Source organism: Strix uralensis, chromosome 10 (genome assembly GCF_047716275.1).
Source record: "Strix uralensis isolate ZFMK-TIS-50842 chromosome 10, bStrUra1, whole genome shotgun sequence".
NCBI classification, from domain to species: Eukaryota; Metazoa; Chordata; class Aves; order Strigiformes; family Strigidae; genus Strix; species Strix uralensis.
Window position 1 is genome coordinate 19,185,153 of NC_133981.1, and position 21,376 is coordinate 19,206,528.

At 63.5% G+C, this 21,376-nt stretch overlaps 3 protein-coding genes across 6 annotated transcripts in view; 1 reads left to right on the plus strand and 2 right to left on the minus strand.

Moving 5' to 3' along the window:
- The first annotated feature begins 114 nt into the window (after positions 1–114).
- CYB561D2 (cytochrome b561 family member D2) lies at positions 115–2,269 on the plus strand. Of its 2 annotated transcripts, none has more exons than XM_074879549.1 (3): positions 115–291; positions 372–421; positions 598–2,269. In XM_074879549.1, exons 1-3 carry the CDS (start codon positions 165–167, stop codon positions 1,144–1,146), a joined length of 726 nt encoding a protein of 241 aa, XP_074735650.1. In that variant the 5' UTR covers positions 115–164; the 3' UTR covers positions 1,147–2,269. The 2 variants fall into 2 exon arrangements, with proteins under 2 accessions (XP_074735650.1, XP_074735649.1); XM_074879548.1 differs by having other exon boundaries at positions 372–409; positions 643–2,269.
- Positions 2,270–2,486: 217 nt separating this feature from the next.
- On the minus strand, positions 2,487–5,400 carry TMEM115 (transmembrane protein 115). The gene is made up of 2 exons (XM_074879547.1): positions 4,454–5,400; positions 2,487–3,727 (listed from the first exon to the last, which is right to left on the minus strand). Exons 1-2 carry the CDS (start codon positions 5,305–5,307, stop codon positions 3,526–3,528), a joined length of 1,056 nt encoding a protein of 351 aa, XP_074735648.1. The 5' UTR covers positions 5,308–5,400; the 3' UTR covers positions 2,487–3,525.
- Positions 5,401–6,084: 684 nt separating this feature from the next.
- The window catches only part of CACNA2D2 (calcium voltage-gated channel auxiliary subunit alpha2delta 2), a 226,548-nt gene continuing 211,256 nt past the window's right edge, over positions 6,085–21,376 (minus strand). For 2 of the 3 annotated variants that reach the window (XM_074879544.1, XM_074879542.1), the window contains 21 exons: positions 21,241–21,312; positions 20,862–20,933; positions 20,623–20,684; positions 18,527–18,603; positions 17,283–17,303; positions 14,955–15,015; positions 12,457–12,554; positions 12,162–12,252; positions 11,968–12,030; positions 11,740–11,843; positions 11,566–11,664; positions 11,378–11,472; positions 11,046–11,093; positions 10,561–10,632; positions 10,243–10,395; positions 10,071–10,123; positions 9,910–9,965; positions 9,683–9,806; positions 9,088–9,197; positions 8,783–8,871; positions 6,085–8,190 (listed from right to left, as the gene is read on the minus strand). In XM_074879544.1, coding sequence (XP_074735645.1) covers positions 8,062–8,190; positions 8,783–8,871; positions 9,088–9,197; positions 9,683–9,806; positions 9,910–9,965; positions 10,071–10,123; positions 10,243–10,395; positions 10,561–10,632; positions 11,046–11,093; positions 11,378–11,472; positions 11,566–11,664; positions 11,740–11,843; positions 11,968–12,030; positions 12,162–12,252; positions 12,457–12,554; positions 14,955–15,015; positions 17,283–17,303; positions 18,527–18,603; positions 20,623–20,684; positions 20,862–20,933; positions 21,241–21,312 — 1,749 coding nt within the window. In that variant the 3' untranslated portion in view covers positions 6,085–8,061. The remainder of the gene's footprint in view (positions 8,191–8,782; positions 8,872–9,087; positions 9,198–9,682; positions 9,807–9,909; positions 9,966–10,070; positions 10,124–10,242; positions 10,396–10,560; positions 10,633–11,045; positions 11,094–11,377; positions 11,473–11,565; positions 11,665–11,739; positions 11,844–11,967; positions 12,031–12,161; positions 12,253–12,456; positions 12,555–14,954; positions 15,016–17,282; positions 17,304–18,526; positions 18,604–20,622; positions 20,685–20,861; positions 20,934–21,240; positions 21,313–21,376) is intronic. The other variant, XM_074879543.1, reaches the window with a different exon arrangement.

The following is a 21,376-nucleotide window of genomic DNA, read 5'->3' on the forward strand; positions in this document are numbered from 1 at the left end:
TCTCACCCTGAGCGACGGCGGCGCGCACCCATTCAGCGGCCGCGCGGCGCGGAGGAGGTGGGCCCTGGCACAGACGGACAGCCCACCTCGCCCAATCGGGGGCCGCGCCCCGGCCCGCTCGTCTTGGCGTCGGTCGTTCCCCCCCACCCCCCCCCGCGGCCGCCATGGCCCTGACGGCCGAGACCGAGTCCCGGCTGTACCGCTCCCTGCGCGCCGCTGCCGGCGCCGCCGCTCACCTCGTGGCGCTGGGCTTCCCCACCGCCGTGGCCGTGCTGGCGCGGCCCGGATCCAGTGAGTGCCGGGGCGGGGCCGGGGGGGGCGGGCTGGGCCGGGCCTCTCAGCTCACCTCAGCGCCTGCCCTTCCCTTGCAGGCCTCTTCTCCTGGCACCCGCTGCTCATGGCCCTCGCGGTAAGTCCCGCCGTCTCGCCGGGCTGCCCCCCGGCCATGGGCACCTCCCTCGGGGAGAAGGAAGGGGCCCTGCTGGCGGGGAGCACCCGGCGCAGGGGGTAAGGCCCCTCTGCTTTCCGTGGGTGGTGGGAGGCTGAGCCCCGGGAGATGCGGACCCGCTGCCGGTTCTGCCCCCCGCCGTGGCGGAGGGATGGGGGCGGCCGGTTGCAATCCCCCTGCCCTCTGTCTCCCAGTTCTCGTTCCTGATGACGGAAGCCCTGCTGATATTCTCCCCGGAGACCTCGCTGCTCCGCTCCTTCTCCCGCAAAGTCAAAGTGCGGGCGCACTGGGCCCTGCAGCTGCTCGCCCTCCTCTGCGCCCTCCTGGGGCTGGGCATCATCACCTACAACAAGCACCTGAACGGCAAGGCCCACTTCGTGACCTGGCACGGCCTGACGGGGCTGCTGACCGTGCTGTACGCCAGCGGGCAGTGCGCGGGGGGGGTGCTCCTGCTCTACCCCAAGCTGATGAAGAACTGGACGCTGGCCAAGCTCAAGCTGTACCATGCGACCTCGGGGCTGGTGGGCTACCTGCTGGGCTGTGCCAGCCTGATGCTGGGCATGTGCTCCCTGTGGTTCACCGCCTCGGTGACCAGCGTCTCGTGGTACCTCGCCATGCTGTGTCCCCTTCTCACCAGCCTGGTTATCATGAACCAGGTGAGCAACGCTTACCTGTACCGCAAGCGGAGCCAGCACTGAAGGCCTGGCGCAGATCTGAACTTCCCCTGCGTGAGCCAGCGAGGCCAGGGCTCTCCCTCGCAGCCCCCCGTGGGGGTCCCCTGCTCGCATAGGGTCTCCCCAGAACTTGATTTCTACTTACTCGTCTCTCGTTAGTCCTGGATTGTCTGTAGTGTCTTGTCCCTGGGGAGCAGCTACAATGTGCATCACACCGAGCAGGCAGGAGCCGCCCACCTCACGCCTGCTTTGGTGGGGACATTTCCCAGTACAGGTAAAGCTGCTGGTCCCCGCGGCAGCTTGGTGCTCAGTGCTGAGAACCAGAGGGCTCACTCAGGATTCCTGCTCCTTCTTCCTTCCCTTACCACCCAGGGCTGCTTTGGAGCAGGCAGGACAGGAGCCGTCGCGTTCCTGGTGAGGAGGGCGGGGAGTCCCCGCTCACCCGGGAGGCTGCAGCAGGCACCGCACCGCCTCTCCTGCCACGAAGGCAGCTTGGCCAGTAAAGGTGCAGGGCACGGTTGTGGCTGCAGCCATGGGAGGGCTGAGCAGGGTGGCAGCACCCGAGGCAGATGCAATGGGACGGTGGTACATCCTCACAGCGCAGCCCCGTGCAGGGACCTGAGGGCTCCCCAGGACTGGCGCAGTCAGCCCTGCCCGACAGCCGTGGATCTGGGCACCCACTGCCACGCACAAATCCTTCCTGCTGGCTGGGACAGCAAAGCTTCAGCCTGGCAGGAGGTGGGGATCATTTTACAGAGCAAATTACTGAGCTGGGCTGCAAGCCGGCAGCCTGCACAGGCCTATCTTGTCCCTCTGAGGGGCACAGGGAACAGTGTGAGCACCGGGGGAGCAGGGCTTGGTGCAGGCCTGGGGGATGAGCCCTTGAGCCAGCCTGCAAAACAACCCTGGGGAAGGCAGATAAAGACCTCCTCACCTCTTGCCTCGCTGGCACAACCACCTGCCTTCCAGCCCACCTGCCAGCGGGGTGGCTGGGTGCTGCAAGGCTCCCTCGGCCACAGCGGCCCTGTGGCTCCCCCTTGGCACGTATCCTGCTCTCGGCTGGGTTAGAGAGCTGGGAGCAGCTCCCGGGCTGGGAAATTCCTCTGTATCCAGAGCTTTTACTCAATAAAGATTTCAGGCAGCTACAGTGCAACAAGCCCTTTTTACTATCCAGGAGGGTGTTTGGGGTGCAGGCAGACATCTTCCCCCTGCAGATTTCCTACCTCCTGATTACAAAGGGTCTCTCCCAGCTTGCGGGGAGCACCCAGGAAGAAACCCCCTCCCCAGGCTCCCGCGCAAGAGCTCTCGGGGCTGCTCTGTGCACAGCCCCTGCCCTGCCCGCCCTCTGTTGCGGGAGCCGACTCTTTCAAAGAACTCTTTATTGATACCGAAACGTCTGTGTTTTTCCCAGTTGACAAAACCTTCTCTTGTGGTCCTTTAAAAAAATAATCACAACATCATCGACCCATGTCCCGGGCTGCGGACTGCCCAGGGGATCAGGAACTGCGAGGAGGCTGTCGCAGGGAGCATACTCTCCATCCAGAAAAACAAAAAAGCCCATCAACACAGAGGGAGGGAAAGAGAAGGGGGAGCCCATATTCTACCCGCAGGAAAGAAAACCTGCTGCCGGAGGAAGCAGCGAGAGCCCCACTGTAAAAATTAATTCCAGCTTCTAGTGTAATCTGACAAACGGATTAGCCGGGGAGCGGCCGAGGGCACCGGCTCGTCACAGGGCTGGCTTCAGGGGTGGGAGAGGGAGGAGAGAACCCCCCACGCGCAAAGCCCAGAGCTGGCAGTGCTGGGCCACCGCTGTGAGGGGCTGGGTGGCCCCCTCCTGCCCAGCGGCCTGTCCCCCTGCCTGGCAAACCTCTCACCGGTCACGGCGAGCTCCTGCAAGGGCTTGGGGAGGGTCCTCACGGGAAAGGGATTCAGAAAAGAAACCCACCAGCCTTCCTGTTCCCTCGGTTAGAGACAAAACTACCTTCAGAAAGGAGGAAGTAAGTGTTGAGTGCTCTGGCCAACCCCCGGCGCAGAGAAGCGAGGAAGCGCTGCTGACTTTGCTCCCGCGTGGGCAAGCGCAGTGGCATCGGGGCAGGGATCAGCCCCGCGTCCCCCTCCTGAAACAGCCCCCGCTGCCGGTGTCGATGTCCACGGCCTGCCCTGCGCTGAGGGGAGCAGCTCGAGGACCCCCGTCCTTGCGGTGGCGGCAGTGTCGTCGTCCTGGGGGCCCGGTGCTGGCCGCGAGCAGCAACGAAGCATTGGAATGAGGTAGCCCCCCTGCCTCTGCCGCGGGAGGAGTCCCCGCTCCCCACCGAGCGTCCCGGCTGCGGGGGGGGGACACGAGGGGGGTTAGCAGCTCTCCCACGGAGATGGGGCGGGGAAGGGGGGCGGCGTGTCGGCCCGTCACAGCTGGGACGGGGCATCCTGGAAGGTGATGAGGTTGGACTCCTGACCGGCACCCTTCCCGGCTGTGCCAGGGTCAGGCAGCAGCGGGCTGTCGGCCTTCGCTGCCGCCGCCTCCTCCTCGTCATCCTCCATGCTAGGCCAGGCCGACTGGTCCTCCACTCGCTTCAGCCGCTCGTTCAGGGCCTTCAGGGCCAGCTGCCTGCAGGGCAAGGGCAGACAGGCGGGTTAACAGCTCTGCCCCATGGGGCTCTGTGCAAACCTGTCCCTGGCTTTCTCCCAGCAGGAGAGGGTGGATTCAGCAGTGCTGGAGATGACCCAGAGTGCCTGGGACTGCCCCACAGAAACCCACTCGCACTCCCAGACCACAGCACTTCCAGACCACGTACGCAGAGTTTTCATGCCACGTGGTGTGCTCGGAAGCTGTCAGGCAGTGCACAGGCTGCTCCAGGAACAGGGGAAGAAAGGCGTAAAACAGGGCAGGGGAAAGTGGGGCGCCAACACCTTGTCCAAAACTTCCTGCTGGGAGTCGGGAAGGCCAATGCCGGGTGTGCGGGAGGGCTGGGGCGTGGGGCTGACTCACCGCCCTTCCCCGTGCCAGGATGACGGGTGCAGGGCTGCCACGAGCAGGGGGTCCGCACCTGCGGCAGATGCCATCCCCCGTTCTCCTGCAGGGACCCCAAACTCTGCCTGCCCCTTGCCCAGAATCTCCCCGCTCTTCCTCTGCACTTCCACCACTGCTCCGCATTTGGAAGAGCAGGACAACAACCCACCACCCCCATGGCAGGGAGGACAGCCCCTAGCAGACCCCCTGGAGAAGCACCCCCCCGGCCTTAGCACCCTAATCTCCCCAACTCCTCATTTGGATTTTAAACCCGACTCTTGCTGCCCATAAACACGATCCCCACCGAAGCAGAGCAAGTGGTACCTTCTCCTCTCAGCATCTTGGGGGTCTGTCCCCGGCAGGCTGATGGTGATGGATGATGGGGCACCCACATCATAGCGTTTGACTGTCTTGCGGCAGACCTTCACCTTCACCAGGATGCTGTGCACCAGGTTGGCCACCAGACCCACCACGGGCTGCAGGATCTCGGGGAAGAAAGTGGCAAAGGCGAAATGGTCAGACATGTCTCCACGGCCTCTACTATGTCGCTGGTAGAAACGGAGATAGACCCAGCTGGAGAGGAGGCCGAAGCCATACGAGGCCAGTACATTGCTCTCGACGAGGGCAGCAAGCCGCAGCAGAGCCAGGAGAAGGAGCAGGAGCATGGGGACAGCCTTCATTCTGATTTGGGGCACCTTCAGGACAGTGCTGTCCCCCATCGTCTGCTTGAGGGCCACCAAGACTCCCCCGAGGAAGCCCAGCCCGCCGTGGATGCGGACGGCGAACAAGTAGGCGAGGTGGAAGGAGGCCACGTAGGTGAGGAAGTAGGCGAGGGCCCCCAGGAGCCCCACCGAGACGTTCACCACCGCGAAGAAGACCAGCAGCTCCAGGGCGCCCCAGAGGGGCTCCAGCAGCCGGCCGGCCGCCCCCAGCGTGGCCAGGCTGGCCGCCAGGCCCCAGGCCCGCTCCTCCACCAGCCCGTGCGTCAGCAGCGTCCAGACCCAGAAGTTGGGGGGCAGCAGATAGCCGGGGGTCACCCCCAGGCCGTAGGCCGTGTCCAGGCCGAAGGAGAGCAGGTAGAGGAGGAAGACGGCGGCGCTCAGCGACTTCACCACCACGCTGGTGCCGGCCAGAGCCGCCAAGAAGTGCTGCCGGGCCACCGGCAGGTACCGCCGCATCTTCGGCCCCCACCGGCGGGACGGGGCTGCCCCGCGGGGGCTACAGCGCCCGGCTTCCCCCCCCCCACCCCCCGCCGGGGCCGCCTCCCCCTCCCCCGCCGGGCCCCGCTCAGCCCCCGACCAGGCCCGGGCCCCTCCAGCCGCCGCCGCAGGCCAGGCCAGGCCGGGCGCGGACAAACAGCGGCTGTGCGCATGCGCGGCGCTGGGCGGGGCCGGGCCGGGCCCGGCCGCCGGGGGCGGGGCAGGGTCCCGCCGCGGGGCACGCTGGGACGTGTAGTCCGGCGGCCGCTGCCGGCCACGTGAGCGGCGGGGCGGGGCAGCGACATGGCGGGGGCGGGGGGGGCACGGGGTCACGGAGGAGAGGGGTGGGGGAACACGCTTATGGGGGCACGAGGGGGACGGTCGTGGGGACGTGGGCATGGGGGGGCACAAACCCCACGGGACAGGAGGACATGACTGTGGGGACACAGGGGGGGACAGCGCTGAAGCAGGGGGCGATGTGGGAGCCCGGGGGGGGCTGCGTGGGGCGGGCTGAGCCCCTGCTGCCCCACAGTCCCTCCTGTGCCACGCGTGGGTGCCTGTGAACCCGCCGCTCTGCCCGTACCCCTGTCCGTACCCCTGCCCGCGTCCCTGCCCGTCAGCCTCACAGCAGAGGTGCAGGCAGGTGTGAAGGCAGCGGCCTGGCTGGCAGGAGCACCCCGATGTCCTGCCCGCCCCCCCGTGCCGTGCCCCCCCGGCCCTGCCCACATACCCGGGCAATGACGCAGCCACCGCCTGTGAAGTGAAAATATGAACATTATTTAATAACTGAGTCTCTGTAATAAACCATTTGAAAATATTTTACAAGGAGTCACACGCACAATATCTTACAAATTGTCTTTTTGTTGGTTTTTGAAGTTTTCCAACTCTTCTGTACAAAAAAAAAAATTAAAACCCAAAGAAATCAAAAATAAATTAAAGAAAATCAATTAAAAACCCAACGCCTTTGAATGAGCAGAGAGAAGCTTTCAGATGGGGACAGGGCAGGACGCGACCCCGGTGGGACGGGAGGGCCTGGGGCCACGCCGCCCCTTCGTCTCATTGGTTTTTAACTTAAAATAGACTATATATGTATATATTTATAGGTATGTATAGTGGTGGTTTTCTGGCAGAGCACCTAACTAGACTACAGAAGTACACACACTCCCGGTAACACAGAGCCATCTGTTCAAACACGGTTCCCAGAGACAGTAACCAAACACACACTGAAAAAGCTACAAGCAGAATGACCATTAATTAACCCCAGCACTAATTAGCGCCTGGCGCCTCCCCAGCCCCCCCGGGATGGCCGTGTCGAGGGGGCTCCCCTGGCCCCGGTTGATGGGGTGGCTCTGAGCGGGGTCCCCCAGGGGGGTGAGGGTCCCTGGGGCTGCCCGCCCGGGCAGGGGCCCCCGGCACTGCCGGGAGCAGTGGGGGGCATGGGTGGTGGGTACGGCACCCCCTGCACCACAGCACCCCGGGGTGTCACGGCCGGACACCCTGCACCCGGTGCTGGGCCCCCCAGCCCTGCGGCACCTCTCCTGGCTGGGGTGGCGGGGAGCAGCGGGGTGCAGTGGGGCTGAGCAGCCGCTCCATCCGCCTCCTTGGCACCCAGTGTTTTGGCTGGGGGATGACACCCTCACCCGAGTGCCCCGGTGTGAGCCCCAGCATCTCAGGGTGCCCCGCTGCAGGGGCACCTCCCACCCCCCAGTGCTGGGTGCCCCCAACCAGGACCTCAGCAGCACCCAGGGAGCAGCTCCCCTCGCCGTGGCCCGCTGGCAGCCCCCACGCCGGGGCCCCAAGGGATGGGCATGGGGGCCTGGCACGTCCCTTCTGAGGACATGTGGCACCCCCTGCTCCACCTCCGGCTTGGGGACATGTGGCACATCCCACTGTGGGGCACATGGCATGTCCCCCTCAGGGACAAGCAGCAGGTCCCCTGGGCTGGTGCGGTTTCTTTGGCAGGGCTGCAGGGCGAGGGCGGCTGGGGGGGACCCGGCAGGGCTGGGGCAGGCAGGATTTCACAGTGATCTGCAGAACGGAAAAGAAACAAAATACATTTTTTCCCCCCCTCGTTTTCACTCCAATATCTGTGCCCAAGAACGCATGAGAGTGGCTGAGCCCAGAGCAGGGACCAGGGCTCCATCCTGCCCCAGCGCAGGTGATGGCTGACTGCCCCCCGCCTCTGCCCCTGCCTGCACCCGGCCCCGAGCCCGCGGAGATGCTGGAGCCACCATCTGCCCCACACACCTGGGGGGCCGGTACCCACTCGAACAAATAATACTGACCCGCACAGTCAAGTCAAGTCCCTTTTTCATTTCCCCCCCCCCCCCTTTTTTTTTTTTCCACGTGTCCTCATTGCTGTCAATAAACACCGCCGGTCTCCAGGTGAAAATGTCAGAAACTCGATGTAGAAAGATCTGCTTTAAAATCTTCAGGCTAAAAAAATAGGCGAGGTGGATGGGGAGGTCGTGGGCGGAGGGTGCTGACGCCACTTTCCGAGTCCGAGTGGCCGGGAGGGCACGACGCGGGGGCACCGACCCGGTCCCCGCTCTGCCGGGGAGCCCCTGCCTGCACCCTGACTCTTCTTTGGCTGAGGCCGACGGGGAGTGCGGGGCGGCATCGTGGGGGTCCCCGAGGCGGCGGAGGGGACATCGCTCCCATTCCACCGGGCCGGGGAGGGGGATGGAGATGGAGCTTGAAAGAAAAGAGAGCTGGCTGGGGTGGCCGGAGGGGCTAAAGGCAGGCGGCCGGGGGCAGCGGGTGCCGGCTGGCGCTGGAGTAGAGGAGCAGCAGCTGCAGGGAGAGCAGGACCCCCAGGGAGGGGGCAAAGGAAGCCCCTCGGCCGCAGTCTGAGGTATCTTCCTGGGGGGAGCAAAGGGAGATGGGTCATGGGGCACTCCCAGTGGTGCCACAGTGCCGCAGGGGCACCCACTGCCCTGGTAGGGGCACCCACCACCCCCCTCCAGCCCTGCTGCACCTCCTATCCCAGGACCCTTGTGGCACTGCCTCCCTGGGGCACATCCTACCATGCTGCTCTTTCTGGGATCTCCATGGCTCTGCTCCCCCCCCCCACCATGAAGGGCACCCCATAGCATGACTCTACTAGGGACCCCCCCATGGCTCATATCCCCCAGGGGGCACCCCAAGGCTCCCAACCCCCTGGGTCCCCCCATGGCACTGCACCCCCGGGATCCCCCCATGGCTCTGCTCCCCCCCCAGAGGGATATTCCATGGCACTGCTTCCCCAGGGTCCCTCCATGGCTCCACTCCCCTCCCCTTCAGGGGTAACCCACTGCCCCAATTCCCCCCAGGGGGGCACCCCACAGCTCTCCTCCCTCGTTGACACCCATGGCTCTGCTCCCCCACCAAGGGGGCACCCACTGTCCCAATCCCTCCCCTGGGGACCCCACCCTGGGGCTCCACTCCCCCCTGTGCCCCCCTGCACCCCACGTACTGTTGCATTGTAGTCAAAGCAGATGTGGGGGCCTTTCCGGTAGCGGGGCCTGTCCACCAGCTCACACTGGTTGGGGTCCCTCGGGGGGGCTTCACAGGTCAAGGAAACCACCGGGGACAAGGCGGTGGGGGCACATGGGATGCCCCATGGCCACCCCCCAGCCCCTCTGGCCACAGGCTGGCTCCCTCCACCCCAGCCTGATCCTGCAGCTCCTAGATCCCCCACCCAGCCCTGCAACACCCACCTGTCCCCTCACCCCCTGCCACCATGTCCTGGTGGAATGCAGCCGGGCCACCAAAGGATACCTCTTACCTCTGCCTGCAGCAGCTTGACGGACTCGCACTGGCTGCAGAGTGGCTTGTCAGCCACCACAAAGAGCAGGTTGGTGTTGGCCAGCCTCTGCGCATGGAAGAGCCTGGGGGTGCGACGGCAGTGGGGACCCCAGTTACCCTGTGCCCCGATCCTCCCCTAGCCCCCAGTGCCAGCTCTGTTGGCAGGTGGCTTTGGGGAGGCTGAGCCAGCAGGGCCTCCCCATCCCCCAATCTCATCCCTGTTCTCCTCCCCATCCCAGTCCCCAACCTCATCCTCTCCATCCCTATCCCCACCACTATCCCCATCCCTGTCCCTCTCCCCGTCCCCATGCTGAGGGGCTGCCCAGGGAACTTTAGAGCTTGGTCCCACTTGGAGGAGCCCTGGGGATGTCATCATCACCCCACAGCCCACAGGGACACTACTGTTGCTCTCTGTCTCCCCTGTCTGAGTACCACAGCCTCCCCCCAAGCACTGCACGGCATCTCCCATCGCCCCCATGCAGGTGGCTGCAGGGGGATGCTGGCAAAGGCAGCCTCGGGGGGTGTCCCCAGCCCTGCCTGGGCGGTGAGACCGCAGGGACGGACCCACCTGGAGCAGTTGCCGCAGTCGATGATGGCGTTGTAGGTAGCATTGACGGTGCTGAAGTAGTACTGCGTCTGCTTCATGATGCAGCTCGTCTCTCTGGCCTCCATGCTGTCCCCCGCCACCTCCTCTGCGCCGGCACAGCGCCGTGGGCCAGGGGCCATGGACCCCCCGCCACGTGCCCCCACTACGTCCCCTGCCCGCCCCCACCCCGGGGCTCCCTGGGGACTCACCCGTCTGGAACCAGCTGCTGTAGGTGAGGCCGTACAGGAACTGCTGGAAGAGGGACCTGGGGAAGGAGAACACAGACACCTTGCTGTCCCAGCCCCAGGGACATGCTGGTGTCACCCCCTGACATAAATGGCCCTTGGGGAGGGGATGCGGCAGGACTCACCAGGCTGCGGCCGAGGTCCACCAGGCGAGGTTCAGGAGATCGGCCACGGTGGGCTGCGGGCAAGAGGGGGGGTTGGTGAACCAGCGCGTCCCCGTGCAGGGCGCTGGGGACACCCCCGTGGGTCCCCGGGCTCCCAAACTGCCTGGAAGCCACTGCCACCACAGGTGCTCACCACGAAGACACCCCGAGGCGCAGCGCCCGTGTTGCTCTGGGCCTCAGGGGCACAGACAGACTGGAAGTCGTAGGACTCCTTGCGGGCGTAGAAGGAGTTGTTGTAGAGGGCGGACATCAGGTTGGCATCCACCTCGCTGAAGAACTTGCCCACCTGGGATGGGGACAATGAGTCTGCACCCAAACGCCACCTCGCTGGGGGTCTCCCCTGGCGAGGACTTGAGCAGGGCTGTCGCACCACCCATGACACGAGCTCAAAGGTCTCTGCTCCCCGCTGGGACCCCATGCCCAGGAGAGCTGCCACACGGCCACTGCTCACCTGGTACCAGTGGTCCTCCTGGTTGGAGAGCACCAGGAAGCCCCCGTCATCGATGAGGACGCAGATGAGGTCCTGGGGAAGGAGGGCAGTGTCACCCACACCCTAGCCATTCCCAGGGCAAGGCAGGACATGTAGCAGGGTGACAGGCAGTCAGGCAGGGGGGCCAGCATGGTGTCCCCAAGCCTGGGGGCTGCTCAGGAGCATCTCGGTGCTGGGTGCAGGGAGTGAGAACCACCACCCACCCTGGGAGGTTTAACAGCTCCCTCGGGGTGGGGGTCCATGATCCAGGGGTCAACCCGCAGGGCTTCATCCCTGCGAGGAGGGTCGGGGGCTGGCTGAGCTCCAGGAGTGGCAGGGGGACAGGGTGGGTGCACTCACCCCAGACAGCACAGGCAGGGTGGGCAGGGGACGGGGAGTCCCCCCAGTCATACCCTCCTCCCCCTGCCTGCTGTCCCCCGCTGTCCCCACTGCTGCCCACCACCCACCTTGTTGTTGGCTTCACAGTCCATCTCGCAGCTGGTCGAGGGGTCACACTGTCAACCGAAACCAGGGCAGAGGGACAGGTTAGCAGGACCGTCCTCCCCCCCAGAGCTGTCCTGCCAGAAGGGGACACACAGGGTGGTGTCCCCAGGGGGTGGGGACAGGTGCCCTGAGCAGGGTGACAGCAGGGCTGTGTGGGAGGCACAAGTCCAGTGGGGCCACAAGCACCATGTCCTGGCAGTGCTTCCCAGCCATGTCCCCAACAAGCAGAGCTCCCTCCCTGTCCCTGTCCCCATCCCCACACCGTGACAGCACTGTGGGAGCCCCAGGGACGTACCCGGCGGGCGCCCAGCTGGTCACGGTCTGTCCGGTTGCTTGCCAGCACTTTGAACTTCTCAGCCCAGGCCTCCAGGTCCAGCTTCACCCCCACCACTGGGGCAGTGGGGAGATGAGGTGAGCCCTGGTGCGGGGGGGATGACAGGGACCCCCCCCACCTGGTGGCGAGTCACCCAGCCCCCTGCCTACCTGCCGGCTTCAGCGTTTTGCCCCCGATGCTGAGCTCCACAGCAGTGCTCACCAGGATCCCAATGGTGTTGTTCTCCAGGTCCAGACCCCGGTAGCTGGCTGTGGAGGGCAGGGGTGGCATCAGGGGACATGCGAGGCCTGTGCCACCCCCTGCTGCTCCAAACTGGCACCCACCGTCCCGGTAAGGCGGCTTGAAGATGTAGCCCTTGTTGTCCAGGCTCCTCCGGTAGAAGCTGGCATTGAAGGGCTCTGGCTCCTCCTCCCAGTCGTCTGCAGCCCTGGAGGGGAGCAGCCACGGCCATGACTGTCACTCAGCTCCAGTCCCACTGGAGATGGCCCAACCGGAACAGACATGTCACCACGCAGGGCCGGGCACCTCCCCCCCACCACCCAGACACTCACTTGTTGGGGAAGACACGGGTGATGCCCCCATCGGTGGCTGCGAAGACAGCCAAGAGGCTGTACCTGCAAGGAGAAGGGTCAGGCACGCTGGGCATCAGTGGGGTTTTGCTCTGCCCCCATCCCCATAGCCCGTCCCAATCCCCCTCTGTCCCCATCCAGCACTGCCCATCCTGGGCCACCTCGCCTCCACCTACGTGTTGAGGTCCTGGTCCTTCCAGACCCGCTCCACCAGCTGCTGCGTGATGCCCGTGTCCAGGATCAGGTTGTGCAGGAGGAAGTTGTCACCTTGGAAGGAAGATGGCGAGGAGGAGGAGGAGGAGGTGAGGGCTGGCCCCCCATGCCTCCCTGCTCTGCCCCGGCACCCACTCTGCAGCAGCTCCCGGGACCCCAACCCCAGCATGGTTCACCCCCTGCCCCATCTCCCCCTGCACCCCTGTTCCCCCCCTAACCCCCCTGCCAGCCCCCCACCAGCCATCCCCGGCTACTCACACTGCTTGGAGTCTGGGGTCACCTTTTCCATGAGGGCAATAAAGTTTTCCAGGAACTCGGTGTTGTTATCCGACAAGTCGAGGTCTTTGCAATACTCTCTGGGGTTTGGGGGACAAGGTTTGCCGTTCGCGAGGATGGAAAAGGCAAGGTCAGTTCTCCCCCGGGGACGGTGGGGCAGGTGCTGGCCATGCTGCCAGCACCCGGGCTTGCCGGGGGACATGACGGTGGTGACATGCCACCGCTCCCGTGAGCGTCACCCCGCCAGGGCAGGCGGCTGTGGGCATCTCTGCAGACCGGCACTCAGCCCTCTGCTGCCTGCAGCGCTGCCAGCTCGGCTGTCACGCCGGCCACCGCATCCGGCACTGCCACCAGCACTGAGGTGCCATCACCTCTGCCAGGGCCTGCTTTGATGGATCCCAGTTTGCCCAGAGCAGTACAACCCTGAGCCTATCTCTCCCCATACTGGTGGGTCTACTGGTGGGACTGGGTGCCTCTGCCACCGTACTTACCTGCGGGGCCAGGTGGGCGCCACCGTGCCCACCCTGCCCTGCCCCTGTGGCACCCTGGGGAGCAGGGGCTCCGCTGCGGGTTCGAGCGGGTGTTTGCCTCAGGAGGCCCCGCGGCTGCGCCAGCGGCACCATGCAGGTGCTCGGCAGCCACATCTGTACCCTTTGTGTAGATAGGTAGGTGTTGGGTGAGGCCCGGCCGGTGGGGGCAGGCACTTGCCCGTGGGCATTGCTGGCCCTGAGCCCCTCCTGTGACAGGCACCGTGGGGGGTGCTGCATCCCGGCTCCAGTCTGGGGCCACCCCGAGTTCAGAACCCTAGACCTGCCGATGCTGGGGACAGCTGTGACCCCGTCGGTCACCACAAGGCTCTATGGATGGCACAGGTTAGTGCCACCCTGGGATGCTGAGAGCCTCCCAGCCTCAGTGGTGTGGCTGCAGGCAGTGCTGGGGGGCTCAGGACTCCCCCAGATCATGTCCCCTTTGCCAAGCTCCTGACTCTCCCAAAAACCTCATTAAGAGGACAAACGCTGGAGCAGAGGGTGGCAGGGAGCATGCCTACGGGGCAGCCAAAAAAGCTGGGGCACCCCGGACAGCCCATTCTGGCCCCCACCCCCTGCTCGGGGGGAGCAGCCACCTAAATACACCGACACGCACAGATACAGGTACTCACACACCCACGGGGGCAGGGGATATACGGTTTCTGAAAATTTCCAGTGGCCCATGGGCATGGCAGCATCGACGGCAGATCATACAGTCGCCCTGGGTGCCAGGCACCCTCCCCGGCACGCATCTCCTCCCTGTCACCTGCTCATGCCGGGCTGGCACCCCGCGCAGGAAGGGTGCTCACAGAGCTGCTTTGGGGGACACTGAAGGGCTCGCCCTGATTTTCAAAGCCCAGTTTTCTCTCCAGCTGCACCGGCTGCAGAGTCCCATGCTGGACACTGACCCCATCACCACAGCCTGAGTGGGGCAGTCGGACGGCAGACCCACACCTTGGGCCTCGGGCTTGAACATCACCTCCATATCTATCCCCTTAGTGCATTTACGGGCCAATTTTTTAACAACAGGATTTTTCTGTTTCTCATTACTACTCTTCTTTGGCTGCCATGTTTCCCAGACCTCAACCTTGCTGTTGTATGCGTTGTCCAGGGACCAAGTTCTCCCCAAAAAGCCGGGACTGCACGGTAACTGTATATTTTGGGCTGAATTCATGTGAGTAATGGCTGCTGCAGGCAGGGAGCGTAGGGGGTACCCACAGGTGACATGGGTGGCAGGGCTGTGGCTTTGACCTGCTGCAGTCCCCAAGAACTACAATGATAAAACACCTCCTAATGGAGCGTTTAGCTGTTATGATGATGTACAGGTACATAGGTGATTAGCTGGTAATGTTAATTAGGGCTGCTCAGAGGTTGCACTGCAGCAGCGGGAAGGGCAGGGTGCCAGCAGAGCCACAGGGCTCCTGAACACCTCGCTGAGGGACGGCCCTTTGTCCCCAGTAGGTGACAAGACTGGGTGGCACGGCCCAGGGGAGGGGACATGTCTGTCTGTCTGGGGGCCACTGCGCTGTCCTCGTGTCCCTATTTGCAGCCTGTGGCTGGCAGCCTCCCCACCCACCCTGGGCATCCCGAATTTGAGCAGAAACCTACCCCTCCTTCTCCCCCCCCCCCCCCCCCCGCAGCCAGCACGACTGTATGATGCCACCGCCGGCCCCTCGCTCGGCGGGGGGATTTTCAGAAACTATACCTATATATGCACGCGCAGAGGTCGGGCCGTGCCGGGTGCATATATACCGTGCTGGATGCAACCGGGTGGCGGAGCGGGGCTGGGGTCCCGGCGGCAGCCCCCCCGGCCGAGCGGGCACACGACACACACAGCGATAGGGGACGGGGAAGGGGGACAAGTCACGATGAGGCGAGGATGGGGGGCGATGGGGGGGTCGGCAGCGGGGCCGGGGCAGATGCACACCTCGGCAAGCGCACACGCAAAGCTACCTGGGAGCAATGAACACATGTCCCTCCGACTCAAAGCTGTTGGGCAGCAGGTATTCAAAATCTGCAACAGAAAGGGAAGGTTATCTGGCGGGGAGGGGGGACGGGGACACCGGGGGCCAGGAGGGAGAGAGACGGACAGAGAGAGAGGGGAGGGAACCAAAAAAAAAAAGGCATTTGCTGCTCTTGGTAACAAGAGAGGAAGGAAAAGGCCGTTCTGCTGTCGCTGGCACCGCACGGGAAGGAACGTTATAGCCAAATCAGGAGAGGTTTGCCCATCTCGGCTCGAATTTGCTCGGTCGCGGGCTGAAGGCGGGCGGTTGCGTACGCGCGGCCGGTGGCGTGTACGCAGGGACACACAGAGACACACACACATATATATATGCGCGCACATGTATATATATGCATGTTTGGGAGGGCGTGGGGGCGTCTCTCTCTCGGGGGTGGGGTGGTGGGTGAGGGCAGGGAACCACATGCTGTGCTCCTGGCCGGAGGAGGATCACCAAAACACTTGGTTGTTGGGAGAAAAAAAAAGGAGTTTTCAGGCATCAACATGGCCAAACGGGGAACCTTGCCGAGGACAGTCCAACCAGAGGCTCCCCGCCCAGCAAAGTGCCGTGCAATGCGCTGCCGGGCTCTGCTGCCAGGCGCCGGTGGCCCCCCTCCCTCCCCGGGGCGATGGGACCCCAATAGGGATGGGGGCCCATGCCTGCCCGCCAGCCCGGCACCTCGCTCAGCTTTAAGGGGGGGTCACAGCCCAGCAGGGTTTGGGGTGCCTCTCGGGGACCCCCCTGGCAGAGGGGCGGCGGATGCGGGCTTCAGCTCGTGGGGGCAAGCCGGGCTGGGGGGGTGCGTGGGGGGGTGCTATGGGACATCCTGGGGCTGATGGCCCCCCCCGGCGGGCACCGCCACCCCCTCGCCCTCCCGCCGGCCCCTGGTGCATTGCAGGGCACAGCCAGAGGTTGGACTGTTGCTCTCTGAGGGCTGTAGGAAGGGGCTGGGTACAAGCTGATGAGAGGAAGAGGAAGAGGAGGAGAAGGAGGAGAGGAGTACAAAACACTCGTACTTGGTCCATCAGCATTGCCATCGCAGGGGCGCCAGGAGGAGGCAACTCAAAGCTGATAGAACAGGGCTGAGGGTGACACTTCCACCTCCCTGCTGTCCTGCCCGCTGGCCCCATCCCCCCCGTCCCCCCCTGCGCTGCCGTGCCCCCCGCAGCCATCCCCTTGCGTGTGCCGGGGAGCGGGTGCTGCCGGCGGGTGCCGCATGCGGGGTGCTGTGCAGGGCACGTGTGGGAGGGAGCATGGCGGTGGGTCCTCCGGTGACCATGCATGCCGGGGTGTCCCCTGGCCCACTGTGGGGCTGCGCAGGAGCTGTGGGTCTGGCCCCACAGGGCCCCTCTGGCATCGTGGGGATGTGGGCCAGATCCTGCTCTGGGTCGCATGGGTGAGGTCCCGCTCCTGCCTCTGTGGGACTTTGGGCTCAAACTTGGCTGCTCCTGGTGGGGGGGGCACGGATGGTGCTGGGACACTACAGCTGCTGGGGGCTTCATGCCATGCTGGGGCCAGGGGCAGTGGGGACAGCCACCGAGCAGCCATGGGGGCAGGCAGCGCGGCACCCTGGGGCTCGGCCACCCCACATCCCCATGGGGCCAGGCTTACTGTCTCCTATGCAGCAGGGTGGCATCGTCCCAGGGTGGTCCTATCCCCACCTCTGCCAAGGGTTTCTGCTTGGGGGGCTTCCCCAAAAAAGCCTGTCCCAGAGGGTGACGGTGGTGGAGGACTGGGTCCCCCACCTGCCCTCCGTCCCCGCCACCTTTGGGTGCCCACCCCGCAGCCCCCTGCTCCCTGCACAGCCCTATCCCTTTCAGGTTGAGTTGTCTTAGGGAGGAGGAAGCGGAGGAGCCGGGACGGGGGAGAAGGAGCTGGAGGAGGCGAGCGGGGGGAGAGGAGCAAGAAGGGAGGGGGTAGGAAGAGCGGGATATCAAACTAGCTACGAAAAACCTTGTGGATCGAAAACTGCAGTTTCATACGAGATTGGCTCTTGAACGATATCGAACTGGGTTTGGGAGCGATGCGCGGGGAGGGAGTGGGGAATCATCGTGACAAAGCTCTCATGGACAGAACAAGACATGTTGCTTTCAAATAAAGGGGGAACTGGAGGAGAGGAGAAGGAGGAGAAGGAGGGAGGAAGGGCGAGTCGGTGGCGGTTTGCAGGTTCGGCGTGGCAAACGGGCAGGGAGATGGGCAAGCAGGGGGGCTGGGGGGGGACTGGACACGGGGCGGGGGACGGGGTGGTGAAGGTGAGTGGTCTGAGACTGAAAATACTTGCCCTTCATTTTGATGTTTGGTACTGTGTGAATCCACCATAGAGAGAAAGCAAGAAAAACAACAAACAAAAAAACAACAAACAAAAAAAAAGGGGGTTGGGTGGAAAGGGGGAAGGGGGGCACAAACAATATTTTATTCAATCGCCGTTTGAATAAAAATATTGTGTATCATAATCATACCAAAAGGAAACCTCTTGCAAAAAACGACATGAAAAAAAGAAAAAGAAAGAAAAACCCAATAACGAAAAGAAAAGAAAAGGCCACGGTGAAATAAGAATTAAAAAAAAATGCAAAGATATAACTAGAGAAATATATATATATATATATTCAATACTCCAAAGGAAAATGAGAGTCAGTAGCAAACAGTTGCAACAGTCTTGATATCAAAATGTCCTCACTGAGTTAGGGGGCATGCACGGCACGGCGGGCAGAGCTGGGGGGTGGGGGGATCCCCCCTCCCAGGGACGGGGACAGCCTGGCCTTGTCCCCACGGGGATGTGGGGCTCCTGCCGATGGATGGAGGGGGCGGCAGGGGCTGGATCTGGAGTGGGGCTGGGGTCGAGCCGCCGGGGCGGCCGAGGGGGAGAAACGGGGGGAAGAGGGGAAGGGTCCGGTTCTCCGAACGGGGGAGAGGGTCCCCGGGAGCAGCGTGGACCTGCGGTGGGAAAAAGGCTTGGGGGTCAGGGGAGAGAGAAAGAGAGAGAAAGGGGGGGCCAGGCTAACACACACGTACACAGATTAATTCCAAATGAAAATCGAAACCAACCGAAACCGAACTCATAAAAAGAAGAATAAATGGCTTAAACCGAAACCAAAGAATCGTAATAAACCAAAGGAAATTAAAGAGATCCATGCAAACTTTCCCAGGCTCACAAATTAACTGGCTGCTACAGCGTCATCCCTCGTCCCCAGGAGGCGAACAGGCAGCGGTGCAGCCCCTGCCTGCGCCGGGCAGCGCCTGCCTGCAGCCTGGGGCTCGGGTTTTGGGGTGCAAAGCATAAGGACCAAACCCTGGCACCCCGGGGCACCCCAGGCAGGCAGCTCGCTTTCCCTCTGTGCGTTCACCTCTGCTCACACCTCTTTTATTTTTAGGTTTTCTTTTTTTTTTTTTTTTTTTCCCTTTCATAGTGATCCCTATCTCTTTTCATAAGTTTTTGCTTCGTGTTTCTCCCCCCGACAGCCGCGGGCTGGTGTGGGGGTGAGCGGGAGTGCGAGAGGGCGGCGGGGAAAGCCAGGGGCTACTTACACTTCACTTGCAGGATCTGGTCGCTGAGGTTGGCCTGGATGTAGTAGGTGCTGTAAGGAGGCAGAACCAGCCCCAGGCTGCAGAGGGGGAGAGCAGACAGGCGGTGTAAGGCTTTACACCCACCCAGAGCCCTTGGGTGGCCCCCAGCCCGTGCCTGGCACCCCGTGGCAGCACCTCTCCCTGGCCCATTGCAGGCTGCGGTCCCACTGGCATCCTGCTGCATCCTTCTCTCCAGGGACTGCACCCAGGGTCATCCTGGGGCATCCAGAGTCATCTCCAGAGCACCCAGAGTCATCCTGGTGGCACCCAGGGTCATCCTGGAGCACCCTGAGCCATCCTTAGAGCAACCAGAACCATCCTCAGAGCACCTAGGGTCATCCTGGGGCACCCAGGGTCAAGTTTGGAGCACGCAGGGCCATTCTGGTGGCACCTAGGGGCATCCGCAGCACACCTACTGTCATCCTGAGGCACCCAGGTTCTTCTCCAACACACCCAGGGTCATCCTGGGTCACACATAGCCATCCTGGTGGCACCAAGGGTCGTCTCCAGGGCACTCAGGGCCATCCCCAGAACACCCAGGGTCATCCTGGTGGCAGCCAGGACCATCCTGGGAGCACCCCTGAACACAGGAGGTGACACGCCTGTTCAGCCAGGGCTGAGATGGGCAGGACACACCCACCCAGGACCGAGGGAAATGTACGTGGAAGAGGGACATGACATCCCTGTAAGGAAGGTGAAAAGAGACACAGCCCCCAAAAAAAGGGACAAAACCTTCCCAGCGAGGAGATACTGAAGACAACCGTTACACAGGAATCGGCCACTGGTGAGCCAGGAAGGAGAGGGATCCACCAGCCCGGAGTCTGGCACGCAGGGTGTGGGATGGGGGCGGGAAAGGAGGTGGCAGGAGGTGGTGCTGGGGCTGCTGAACCCACAGGACATGCTGCTGGAGAGAGCTGGGCTCCTGGGTGCTGGCTGCAGCAGCCAGTGGCCTTTGGTGATGGTGTTTGTGCCAGCTGCTTCCTGGGATAAGTGATCACCAGCAGGTGAGGGCCACATTCCTGACTGTCATCAGATGTCACACCTGCACCTGAGCCACCGGGACCTGGACAAACCCCCAAGCCACCCCTCCAGCTAGTCCTGCCTGCGCCTCGCAGCATGGACTGGGTGCCCTGGCAAGCGTGGCAGAGGTGGTGGCACTCCAAACCACTGATGGCAAGACAAGGGTGGTGGCTGTTTTCTGTACAGTGCTGCTGGCACCCTGTGCTGATGGTGTCCCAGGGAACCCCAGGGAACATCCTCGCTGTGGTGCAGAGCCATGGGAGTGCAGGGCGCCCAGCAGCACCCTTCGCCCTACAGATCAACCCACAGCCCCGGCCACAGCCGTGTCACCCTGTGTCACTGTCCCCTCCTTGGCTTGCCTCCAGAGAGGTGCCACTATGGGGGACAGGACGGGGCAGGGTGGGGGACACCTGGCAGTGCTGGGAAGTGGCTGTGACCCTTGCCAGTCCCTCCTGAGCTGGGTGGTGAGGAGGAGGAGGGTACACTGGGCAGCAGGGGGACCACATGGCTCCTCACAGGATTAAGGTGGCACAAGTTGGACAGCATGGACATGATGATGCTGGGGGTCTTTTTTACACATCTACTGGTCCAAACTGGTGCAAACTGGGTGATAAATGCTGAGGGGAGCTTTACTCCCCAGTGCCTCTGAAGCCAGTGCCTGTGCTGCAGGGTGGGCATGTGTCACTGTCACCCACCCTGGAGCAGGCAGAGACCTGCCCGAGCCCCTGGCTGTGCAGGCAGGCGGTGGCAGGGGTGTCCCTTGTCCGGCACCTTGCACACCAGCCCTGCAGCGCCTGTCCTGAGCCCTGGGGACCGTGGCCCAGCTCAGCGGTGCCAAATACTTTTGGGACTGATCTCTAGAGCATCACTGGCTGTGTGCAACGATGTGACGGCACGTTTGCAACCCTGCAGCGCACGGGACATGCTCCTGGTGGCCTCAGGGACCTCTTGAGCTGCAGACACAAGACTGCAGCCCTGTTCTGGTGTGGGTCTGGCTGCTGCCGGGTGAGCGCGGGTGTGCTGGCAGTGCCGCTCACCTGTAGTTGGTGCTTTTGATGGGGGCCCACGTGTAGGTCCTGAACACCTCGTCGATGTATTGCTGCAGGTCAGAGGGAGCCAGTCAGGCCTCCACAGTGCCAGGACCCTGCCGGCACCATGATACAGGACCCCGGCTCCGAGCCCGGTGCCGGACACAGCCCCTCACTCCCCACCGCCGGGGCTGGGTGTTCAGCATGGCAGTAGTTTCAGCCGTGACCCCCTTCCCCTGCAGCGTTACCTCGTCCAGGGACTTGATGAGGGTCTTGATGAACCTCTGCCCGTCGTTCCCATCAATCATGCTTCTCCGGATCTGGAGGACATGGAGAAGGTGACTGAGGGCCACAGAGCCTGGCCATGCACCTATGGGCACCCACCCCAGTGGGGTGGCACTGGGGACCCACGGGGTGCAGGGGCGAGCAGCCTGGGGGAGGCTCATGCCCTGGCACCCAGGGGACAGTGACCCAGCTCCCATCCCCGCTGTGGCCCCACGGGAGCTGTGCCAGGGTCCTTAGGACGAGGTGCTCCCCAGGGCAGGCTGGAGGGGCTGAGTGACCTTTGTAACTGCAGATTACAGGGGGCCAGCCTGTACCCCAAAAGCTGCCCCTGGGTCTGCCCACCTCCTCCTTGTTCTCATCCTCCAGCTCAGCGTCCAGGAAGTCCAGTGTCACCGGCTCACGGAAATTGATGATCTGCAGGCAGAAAGGGAAAGCTGGGGAAGGGCTCAGAGCTCCTGCAGCTGCTGCTGAGTCCAGA